This window comes from Erinaceus europaeus, chromosome 10, assembly GCF_950295315.1.
Source record: "Erinaceus europaeus chromosome 10, mEriEur2.1, whole genome shotgun sequence".
NCBI classification, from domain to species: Eukaryota; Metazoa; Chordata; class Mammalia; order Eulipotyphla; family Erinaceidae; genus Erinaceus; species Erinaceus europaeus.
In genome coordinates this window covers 100,064,883-100,075,945 of record NC_080171.1, presented here as the reverse complement: position 1 = coordinate 100,075,945, position 11,063 = coordinate 100,064,883, and the positions used below count along the sequence as shown (strand labels likewise).

The window sequence follows — 11,063 nt, the reverse complement described above, 5'->3', positions numbered from 1 at the left end:
AGAGTTTTCAAAGAACACCTTCGACCTAATCTATCCCCCTAATTTTTTCAGTTCAACATAGAGTCAATGTCCTATTTTTGTATTTTATTTCTTGAGGGAAAGGCTGCTCAGGATCACACCCAGAGCCTTAATCTTGTAAAGCATGTGCGGAGTCTCCCATTGTGTTTTTCTTCTCATACTAAGAAAATCCATTGTGCTGCTGACACCAACAGCACATCTCAGCTGCAGGTCCCAATGCTCAGTGCACCCGTGTCTGGCAGGTGTCTGACAGCGTGGCTCCAGGCTCCAGGCTGCTTCATCCAGACCTTGTTCCGAACTTGTGGTCATTCTTAGCATTCCCCTTCTCTGTCTGCTCCCTTAGGAGTCTGTTTCATTGTGGGTACATCTGCTTCCCTTGTGTTCTGCACGGTCAGCCTACCCAAGTGTGATCACTCTCCCCAGGGCATTATTCTCCACATGCCCTGTTCCCATCTCTCTCCTCTTAGACATTCTCTCCTTTCCTCTTATCTCTGCTCAGACTTGCCCTTGCCCCATGTGCTTTGCTTCCCTGATCGTGGGGCTGCTTTGGGGTAACTGGAGTGCTTTAAAGGTCACCCCCACTGCCACTCTGGGTTCGGGGAGTTCTGAGAGATTGTGTGGGTAAAGCCCTACCTGCACAGCTCCCTCAGTGTGGTCTCTCCCTCTCTGCCCCACAGGGAGAAGTCCCATTCATGGTTGAGCACAGGCTGGTTCACCATGGTGATTGCAGTAGAGTTGTGTGACCACGTGCATGTCTATGGCATGGTCCCCCCAGACTACTGCAGGTGAGCCCTCAGGAGGGTGCCCAGTCTAGAGCTGGGAGTCTTGGAAGCCTTTGTGGGATGGGGGAGAAGAGGTGTGGTGGTGGTGGGGAGGGATGGCTTGAGAGTCTGTATTCTATACAATGTTATAAGCTGCTTTGCAGAGATCTAGGCTTCTGAGAGCTGACTCTAGGAGTCTCCACCCCAAGTGGAGCCAGAGTCCAGAGCTTATATAAGTATTGTTTTTGTATAATTATGGCAGCTATTACTATTGTTATGACATAAAACTAGGTGACATCTATTCTTCAAATTTTTAAATTATTTGTAGTATTTAAAAAAATTTTTTAGGGAGTCGGGCGGTAGCACAGCAGGTTAAGTGCACATGGCGTGAAGCGCAAGGACCAGCATAAGGATCCCAGTTCGAGCCCCCAGTTCCCCACCTGCAGGGGAGTCGCTTCATGGGCGGTGAAGCAGGTCTGCAAGTGTCTTTCTCTCCCTATCTGTCTTCCCCTTCTCTCTCCATTTCTCTCTGTCCGATCTAACAATGACGACATCAGTAACAACAACAATAATACCTACAACAACAATGAAAAACAAGGACAACAAAAGGGAAAATAAATAAATATAAAAAATAAATTAATTAAAAAAATTTAAGATAGAGGCAGAGACAGTGAAAGAGACCATATCCCCAAAGCTTCCTTCATGGGCAGAGGATGAGATCGAACCTGGGCCACACACATAGCAAAGCAGTGAACTATCCAAGGGAGCTATTTCACTGGCCTTTTATTTCATGATTGTCATGGCAGAAAACTAGAGCATCACTCTGGCAATGTGATGCCAGGATTGAGCCTTGCACCTCATGCTTGAAGGTCCAAAGCCCCATCTACTGAGCCACCTCCCAGGCCACAGTGACATCTGTTTTTTACTAAAGTGCTGACCAGTCACCATGCATGGATATATCTATTGATTTCCCACCATGACCCTGAATGATAGTTACATTGTTCTTCCTTTATTTTTATTTCTTTACAATATTTGTCTGTCGGGAGTCGGGCGGTAGTGCTGTGGGTTAAGCGCAGGTGGCGCAAAGCACAAGGACCGGCATAAGGATCCCGGTTCGAGCCCCTGGCTCTCCACCTGCAGGGGAGTCGCTTCACAAGCAGTGAAGCAGGTCTGCAGGTGTCTGTCTTTCTCTCCCCCCCGTCTTCCCCTCCTCTCTCCATTTCTCTCTGTCCTGTCCAACAACAACGACATCAATAACAACAACAATAATAACTACAGCAATAAAACAAGGGCAACAAAAGGGAAAATAAATAAATATAAAAAATTATTTTAAAAAAAACTAAAAGAGGGGAAAAATATTTGTCTGTCTGTCTATCTATCTATCTATCTATCATCTTAGGGACTTCACTGCTCCAAGATGACTTTTTCCAATTAGAGACAGAATTAGGAGAGACAGAGAGAGAGAGAGAGAGAGAGAGAGAGAGAAGAGAAAGATACCATAGCACTGAAGCTTCCTCTAGGGCCACCTTGAACCTGGATCACATGCACAGCAAAGCAGCTCACTGTCCAGGTGAGCAATTTTGCTGGCCCAAGATTTATCTATTTATGAGAGACAAAGATAGGTAAAGAGAGACCTTTATCTAGGGCTGCTTAACTCTGGCTTGTGGTGGTGCTAGAGATTGAACCTGGGGCCTATGTCTGAAACACAGAAGCCTAACATGTTGAGCTATCTCCCCCCCCTCCAGTCCTATTTATTTATTCCTTAGTCGAAAGACCAGAGCATGGCTTATCTATGGCATGCAAGTCTTCTGCTCTAATGTTGAGTTATTTCCCTAGGCCTATTCTCCCCATTTCATTTTTTTGTAAAGATTTTTAAAAATATATTTATTTATTTATTTCCTTTTTGTTGCCCTTTTAAAATTCTTGTTGTAGTTATTATTGTTGTTATTGATGTCATCATTGTTGGATAGAGCAGAGAGAAATGGAGAGAGGAAGGGAAGACAGAGAGGGGGAGAGAAAGATAGACACCTGCAGACCTGCTTCACCATCTGTGAAGCGACTCCCCTGCAGGTGGGGAGCCGGGGGCTTGAACCGGGATCCTTATGCCGGTCCTTGCACTTTGTGCCACATGTGCTTAATCTTCTGTGCTACCACCCAACTCCCTCCCCATTTCATTTTTATTTATTTTTAAAGAATTTTATTTATTCATGAAGAATATAGGAAGAGAGAGAGAGAGAGAAATAACCAGACATCACCCTTACATGTGCTGTTGGGGATTGAACTCAGGACTTCATGCTTGAGACTCCAATGTTTTACTCACTGTGCTACCTCCTAGACCACATTCTCCCCATTTCATAGATGAGGAAAACTAAGAACATTTTATAAGTGGTCTAAGTTCACATGGTGAGAGACGGAGCCAGCCTCCAGAACCCATAGCCTTTAACCTGAAACTGCTGCCCTCTTGAAGAAAGGTTCCATTGCATTAAAAAAAAAGTTAAAATTTTTTTTCTTTTTTAAAAGTATTTATTTTAATGAGAGACATACAGAGAGGAAGACCAGAGAGCACTGTTCAGTTCTGCTTTATGGTGGTGCTGAGGATTGAACCTGGGATCTTCAGGGCCTCGGGCATGAAAGTTGTTCTGTGTAACCATTATGCTGTCCCCCAAAAAAGTTTTTTTTAAAGATAATTTTTTCCATGAGAGAAAGAGTCCAGACCAGAGCAGCACTCAGGACCTCTTGTTTGCAAGTCCAAAGCTCTACCACAGTGCTACCTTCCAGGCAGCAAAAATGCAAACAGATAGTCTAATAGTCCACCCATTTTACAGATGGGGAAACTAAGGCCCAGGGAGGGACGGGGATTTTCCCCACTGTGGTACAGGCCTATCAGAGACTGTTAAGTGTGAGGGGCCTTTAAGTGCCTGCCCTGTGCTGACCAACCTGTCTGTTCTGCCCCAGCCACCGGCCCCGCCTGCAGCGCATGCCCTACCATTACTACGAGCCCAAGGGCCCAGATGAGTGTGTCACCTACATCCAGAATGAGCACAGCCGCAAGGGCAACCACCACCGCTTCATCACTGAGAAGAAGGTCTTCTCATCCTGGGCCCAGCTCTACGGCATCACCTTCTCTCACCCCTCCTGGATCTAGGCTGCCTACCAGGGGCACTCACTGGGGTGCTTTCCACATGGCTGCTCAGGGCGGGGGGCGGGGGGTGGGGGGGGCAGCTGCTGGCCAGTCAAGGCCGGTCTGAGTGTCTCCTGGCCCTCTGGAGCCTTGGGGCAGGTGTAGCCTCTAGCTAGTCAGCTCCCGAGGGAATCTCTTGGTCAATCAGGGATTTGGGCTTTTCTGCGGTTAATCAGGGGTTTGGGGAGGTCTTTATTGTCCAGTCAGGGTCTGAGCATAGTTAATCAGGGTATTTCTGAGTAATCTGAGGCTAAGGGAGTGTCCTTTCCTATGAGGCCTTGGGTTTGAGCCCCTAGGATGGATCCCAAATCACTCCCTACTGGCTGGGATAGTGGGTCCTGTCCTAAGGAGCTGGAAACTCAGTGTCATCCCTAAACCTCCAGAGTCAGAATGGTTGTGTGGGAGTTGAGTTGACCTTGGGCAACTCCCCTGTTACCTCTGGGCTCTGTTCTGCCTGCGTCAGGTTCTAAATGTGGGGTCTGAGGCACCCCTTGCCCAGTGGCTGCCGTGGGTCTGGCCACTCCCTTTCCTCCTCCTAAAACTTTTTCTTTTTTTGAGCAAAGTCCTCCAGGGTTTGGGGGGGACCCTGATAAGAATGGGAGACCCTTCTTTGCCCCTCAGCCCAGCTGCCATTAGCTTGGCTCTTAAATAACCAGGCCACCTTTTTTACCATCCAGCCATGAGGTTTTCTACCTGTTGGAGGCATTCTGGGCTGAGAAAGGGGAGAATCCCAACCAAATTGGGGCTTCAAAAACCCCCTTTATTTGCAGCTGTTGGAGGCTTACAAGGGTCTCCCTGAGCTGGGCCTGGGAGGGCTCCGAGGGGCCAGGAGCTGTGCCTTCTGGTCCTGTTCCCCACAGTTTACATCAGGCACTTTATTGCTGGGCCTCACTGGGGTTAGTTTGCCCCCCTGCTATTCCCAGAGCCTGGAAGGGAAGACTGGAGGACTTCCTGGAGTTGGCTATAAAATGGGAAAGGTGAGAAGGAGGGGCAGGAGGACATCAGTGAGCCATTGCACATTGGGGTGGGGAGTGGGGCTTGTGACTACCCCAGACGTGGTTTTGTAATGATTTGTACAGGAATAAATGCACCTAAACTCCACCTCTGTTTCCTGTGTTACCCAGCTGTGTGCATCCTGGTGCTTTAAGGGCTTCCCAGGACAGTGCCCTCACCCTGTAGACTGACCCACATTTCCATATGGCCAGTGGGCCTGTTGCAGGTGAAGGGTGGTAAGGGACATAGGGGTTCTCCTTGGAACTCCACTGGATGGGTCATAGACGAACATCAAAGTAAAGAAGCACAGATTCCATCAGATTCCCGGCAGGCTGAGTGCTTATTGAATTGAGGACAGAGATAGAAGAGAGGGACACACAGAAAGCAAGGCATTCAAAAGTGAGAGAGGCCTTGAGTTTCCTGGTGTTAAAGGGGGAAAATCTGGGCAGCCTTTGTCCCCCATTCTGAGAGTTCGCCATGCCTTTTCCCAGCAAAGAAAAGAGAGAGATGGGGGCCAGGTGGTGGCGCACCTGGTTAAGCACACACATTACAGTGCACAAGGACCCAGGTTCAAGCCCCTGGTCCCCACCTGCAGGGGGAAAGCTTCACAAGTGGTGAAGCAAGGCTGCAGGTGTCTCTCTGTCTCTCTCCCTCACTTTCTCCCCCTCCCCTCTCAACTTCTCTCTGTCTAGCCAACAATAAAGAAATATATATATATATATATAGAAAAGAGATAAAAGGAAAGAGAGAGAAGGGGACTCACAGGCTTGGTGGTTACATGGTCATCCTGGGAGAGCATGTGCCCCCAAAGGTCAAGTCTTTTTAAAGCCAAAGGTCCCACTTACACCTGTATTTCTGGTGGTCCTTCTCTCCCTCAACATTGGTCCTCCTGGTTTTATAGTGGGCCCAGGGTTAGGGGTAAGTTACCATTAAAAGGTGAAGTATAGGGAGTTGGGCAGTAGTGCAGCAGGTTAAGCGCACGTGGCACAAAACACAAGAACCAGCGTAAGGATCCCGGTTCGAGTCCCGGTCTCCCCATCTGCAGGGGAGTCACTTCACAGGCGGTGAGGCAGGTCTGCAGGTGTCTATCTTTCTCTCCCCATCTCTGTCTTCCCCTCCTCTCTCCATTTCTCTCTGTCCTATCCAACAACAACAATAACTACAACAATAAAAGGGACAACAAAAGGGAATAAATATTTTTTTAAAAAAGGTGAAGTATGTGCTGAGACATACCAGTTTCCCAGACCCTCCATGCCCTCCCCATCTTAATGGCCTTTAGCCATTGTGCTCTAGTGTGCAGGTCTCATTCTATGATATCAAATAAGATGGAAGGGGGAGAGACCAGTGCAACTCTGGCCCCATCTTCCCTACAGTATGAGGAAGATGTAGGGAAGGACAGATGGTATGTGGGGTTGCTTGACCAGATCAGCTAGCTCCACTGAGTTTCTGATATGCTATGCCTTCCATTGTCGTTCCAGCGCCCTTCCTGTGTGGTAGGTGGGGTCCCTGCCCCATTTAGCAGTCCCTAACAGGTCAAGCATTTGACATCTAGGTGACAGCTCAGGGACTGGGTGGAGGGAGGGCCATTCCAGACCATGTTCACTTGGCTTTTCCAGGCCCGCCTGGACATCATGTTGCTTAGCCAGGGACAAGCTCTGTGGGCTCTGTAGGCGGTCAGGTTCAAGGGAACGGAGGGACCCCACACAGCAGGTTCTGTCCTGGTCCAGTTCTTGAGAGAGCAAGGGACATGGACACATACACACACACACACACACACACACACACACTGACACAGGGAGTTGTGAGAGGAGCTGCTGAAGAGGGAAATACTTCCCAAGTCTTGAAGGCCCAGGAAGAGTCCTGAGGTTTGGGGGAAGAGCTTTCAGGCAGGTAGGAGGGTGGAGAATCAATCCAGTCTAAGAAAGCATTTGAGGGGCAGAGATTGGCTCAGTGCCCTGGGGATAGGGCATAGCTGGAGGGTCCCAGGAGGCAGGTTGTGACCCTGGGTGGGGTGTGGTGTGCTTGGCCTCCCAGTTGCTGCCACAACTTCTCCACTAAGGGCTTGTTTACTCTAGGTTGGCAGGAGGAAAGGGGTCTGTGACTTTGGGAGATTACAACCTGTTAGGGCAGATAAGATGCCCTAGGGACTAGTGGCCCAACAAAAGACAGCTGTATGAGGCCTGTGGGGGACCAGAAAGAGCTCTCCTGGGCTCTGGGCCAGCAGGGCCTTCAGGCCATGGAGCTGAATGGCACCCTGCATTTTTTCTGTTAATTCCTGGACTCTAAGCTCTAGGTAGCCCCTGCCACACACTGTGTGAGCTGCAGCTAACAAGAGACAAACTGCCAGCTATGAAGGATACCTGGGCTGGAGCCAAGTGGTGGGCTCCAGACTGCAGAAGCAGGGACCTGTGGGAGGTGGCTCCACTAGGGCCAATGATGAAAGGTCATGAATTCCAGCCTGAGGGTGGCAAAAAACCCATCCTTCTTCCTTGAACAAGTCATTCTTCCTCAGATGGATGCACTGTGGGCAGAAGACTGGGAGGGGTAGGGTACATGGCCTGAGGCTGACCAGACAGGGTATTGAAGGTTCTGTGTGGCATGGGGAGGCACTCTTCATGCAAAGGCTTCTGGGATCTGGGTCCAGGCAGAGGGTTCTTCCAGAAAGTCATGGCTTTTACTGAAGGTTTGAGCAAGAGATACAGTGGGGAGAATGAACCCAGAGTCTTGCCCACATATAGTATCTCCAAGTGACCCCCCCAGGTTAACTTTGCAATTTTGAGGGAATGAGAAAAAGCCGGAGAGACACCACAGCACTAACCACTACCCATGGGTTTTCGCCAGTGCTACCACTGGTGTCCTGTATGGTACTTGGCTTCACACAGGTGCTCTGTGTGGTATAGGCTTCACACAAGGAGGGCATGGGGTTTATCAGTTGAACTATATCCACCCTGGGGAGCGGGGTCTGTCTTAAGTACATTTATTATATAAACTTTCTGTCCAGGATGATATTTTAAACCAGCATTTGGTGAGTTAGATAAAATAGAATGTTCTTTTCCTGCAGGGTAGCCAAGATAAGCCAGTCAAGTTGGTGATGCCTGTTTATCAGTTATGTATTATTACCAAATTATAGGGTGAGTAATAGAAGGGGTCAGTAGGCAGTGGTACACCCATTGAGCATGCGCATTACTGTGTATAAGCATCTGGGCTCAAGCTCCAGACCCCCACGTGTAGGGTAAGCGTCACAACGGATGAAGCACCACGGCAGATATCACTTTCTTTTTTATTTTTTTAAAATTTTTTTATTTATTCCCTTTTGTTGCCCTTGTTTTATTGTTGTAGTTATTGTTATTGTTATTGATGTTGTTGTTGTATAGGACAGAGAGAAATGAAGAGAGAAAGGAAAGACAGAGAGGGGGAGAGAAAGATAGGTACCTGCAGACCTGCTTCACCACTTGTGAAGTGACTCCCCTGCAGTTGGGGAGCCAGGGGCTCGAACTGTTATCCTTACGCTGGTCCTTGCGCTTTGCACCACATGTACTTAACCCGCTGCGCTACTGCCCGACTCCCCACATATCACTTTCTCCCTCTCTTCCGCACATCATTTTCTCCCTCTCTTCTTCTTCTTTTTTAAAATTTATTTATTTTCTCTTTTGTTGCCTTGTTGTTTAACATTGTTGTGGTTATTAATGTTGTTGTTGGATAGGACAGAGAGAAATGGAGAGAGGAGGGGAAGACAGAGAAGGGGAGAGAAAGACAGACACCTGCAGACCTGCTTCACCACTTGTGAAGCGACTCCCCTGCAGGTGGGGAGCCGGGGGCTCAAACCGGGATCCTTATGCCGGTCCTTGGTGCTTTTGCGCCACGTGCACTTAACCTGCTGCGCTACAGCCCAACTCCCTCCCTCTCTTCTTCTTCCCTCTCAATCTCTCTGTCCTATTAAGCAGAAGGAAAGAAGGAAAGAAAGAAAGGAAGGGAGGGAGGAAGAAAGAAAGAAAGAAAGGAAAAGAAAGAGAAAGGAAGTTGGGCGGTAGTGCAGCAGGTTAAGCGCACGTGGCGCAAAGCACAAGCACCAGTGTAAGGATCCCGGTTCAAGCTCCCGGCTCCCCACCTGCAGGGGAGTCGCTTCACAAGTAGTGAAGCAGGTTTGCAGGTGTCTATCTTTCTCTCTCCCTCTCTGTCTTTCTCTGCTCTCTTCATTTCTCTCCTATTCAACAATGACAACAACAATAATAATACAATAATAAAAAAAACAGCAAGGGCAACAAAAAGGAATAAAGAAAGAAAGAAAGAAAGAAAGAAAGAAAGAAAGAAAGAGAAAAAATATGGCTACTGGGAGCGATAGATTCCTAGTATAGGCACTGAGCCCTAGCAATAAGAGAGAGAGAGAGAGAGAGAAGGAAAGTAGGTAGGAAGGAAGAAAGGAAAAAAAGGGGGGAATCCAGAGAAGGCGAAGTTTTTTAAAAAGTACTTACTATTTATTTCCTTTTTTTGCCCTTGTTGTTTTATTGTCGTAGTTATTATTGTTGTTATCATTGCTGGATAGGACAGAGAGAAATGGAGAGAGAAGGGGGAAGACAGAGAGGGGGAGAGAAAGACAGACACCTGCAGACCTGCTTCACCGCTTGTGAAGCAACGCCAGGTGGGGAGCCTGGGGCTTGAACAGGGATCCTTAACACCGGTCCTTGTGCTTTGTGCCACCTGCACTTACCCCGCTGCACTACCAAGCGACTCCCAGAGGTGAGATTTTGATGATGGTTGCTGATGTCAGGAGACCTGGGGCCTAATCCTCACGCCTTCAAACTCTACTCCCTTAGAGATTCAGGAGATCAGTTCTCTTGTTGCAGGAGTCATCATCGAGAAGTCACCACTTCAGGGCCTCTACCCTTTGCTGACCCCCCACTGTGGTCAGCACCAACCCTACTTCCTTGTTTGGGGTCCTGGATTCTCTGCGCTCTTGTGTGTATCCAGCTCTTAGTGGCCCCTCTGAGGTCCCCATGCCTCACTCCTTCTTGGAGTTGGGGACCAGCTGCAAAGCCATGTTTCTCAAAGCAGCCACTGCAGGTGCTTCCTCCAGATACTCAAGGTTCCCCCACACCCCCAGCCAGGCCTGCCTGGGGCAGCCCCACAACCTGGGCCTGTGTGTGCACTGTGGATCTAGCTGTGACCTTCAGAGTGAAGCTGCCTCAGATTCAGCCCCTGGTGCTGCTTATATATTAGTGAAAGATGGGGAGAGAGAGAAAGAACCAGAGTATCCCTTCTGGCACATGCTATGCCAGGGGTAACACCTGTGTGGTATAGCCATAAACCCAAGCCTTCCTCCTTGTGTATGGCAAGGTGTGGCCTAGTCTACAGGGTGAGCCATCTCCCCATACCCCATACCTACAACTTTTGAAATGACCTTTCAAACAACTTTCAGTGTTAAACCTCTGACACAGCACTCACTCCGACCACAGAAGTGAAAAATAAGGTTCCAAGAAATAAGGACCTTGTCTGAAGTTACAGATGGCAGAGCTGGGACTAAATCCAGTACTCCTGATGTTGAGAAACCTCCCACCTAAGATGATCTCATTCTCTTGGTAGTTTCACTTTCTTGCTCAGACACCATTTATGGTTCCCTAGTAGCTATAAAACTAATTCCAAATTCAACCTACACTTGAATCTGGACTGCTACCTTCAAGGCTGTAATGTGTTCTACTGGTCAAGGGTATGAAAGTTCTGGGGGGCTGGGTGGTGGTGCACCAGGTTAAACGCACATAGTGCCAAGTGCAAGGACCTGCACAAGGGTCTTGGTTCGAGCCCTCGGCTCCCCACTTGCAGAGGGGACACTTCACAAGCAGTGAACAGGTCTGTAGGTCTTTCTCTTTCCCTCTCTATCTTCCCATTCTCTCTCAATTTATCTCTATCCTAGCCAATAAAATAGAAAAGAAAAAAAAAAAAAAGACTGCCAGGAGCAGTGGACTCATAGTGCCAGCACTGAGCCCCACCGATAACTCTGGAGGAAAAAAAAAATAGAAAAATCTGAAGCTGTCGTTATTACCCCAGGGTCTTTTCTTTTCTAATCTTTATTTATTTATTGGATAGAGACAGCCAGAAATTGAGAGGGTGATAGG

At 48.3% G+C, this 11,063-nt stretch overlaps 1 protein-coding gene across 1 annotated transcript; it reads left to right on the top strand.

The window, feature by feature from the left end:
• The first annotated feature begins 532 nt into the window (after nucleotides 1–532).
• Nucleotides 533–5,061, top strand: ST6GALNAC6 (ST6 N-acetylgalactosaminide alpha-2,6-sialyltransferase 6). Its single transcript, XM_060200797.1, has 3 exons — nucleotides 533–569; nucleotides 629–803; nucleotides 3,735–5,061. The coding sequence occupies exons 1-3, from the start codon at nucleotides 533–535 to the stop codon at nucleotides 3,922–3,924; spliced, it is 402 nt and encodes a 133-aa protein (XP_060056780.1). The 3' UTR covers nucleotides 3,925–5,061.
• Nucleotides 5,062–11,063: the final 6,002 nt, after the last annotated feature.

Excerpts from the sequence above, each read along its gene's own strand:
- ST6GALNAC6 (XM_060200797.1), top strand. The coding sequence starts at position 533 with ATGTGCTTTGCTTCCCTGATCGTGGGGCTGCTTTGGG. Across the intron at positions 570-628 it reads GATCGTGGGGCTGCTTTGGG|AGATTGTGTGGGTAAAGCCC; the intron begins GTAACTGGAGTG and ends GGGAGTTCTGAG. Across the intron at positions 804-3,734 it reads GTCCCCCCAGACTACTGCAG|CCACCGGCCCCGCCTGCAGC; the intron begins GTGAGCCCTCAG and ends GTTCTGCCCCAG.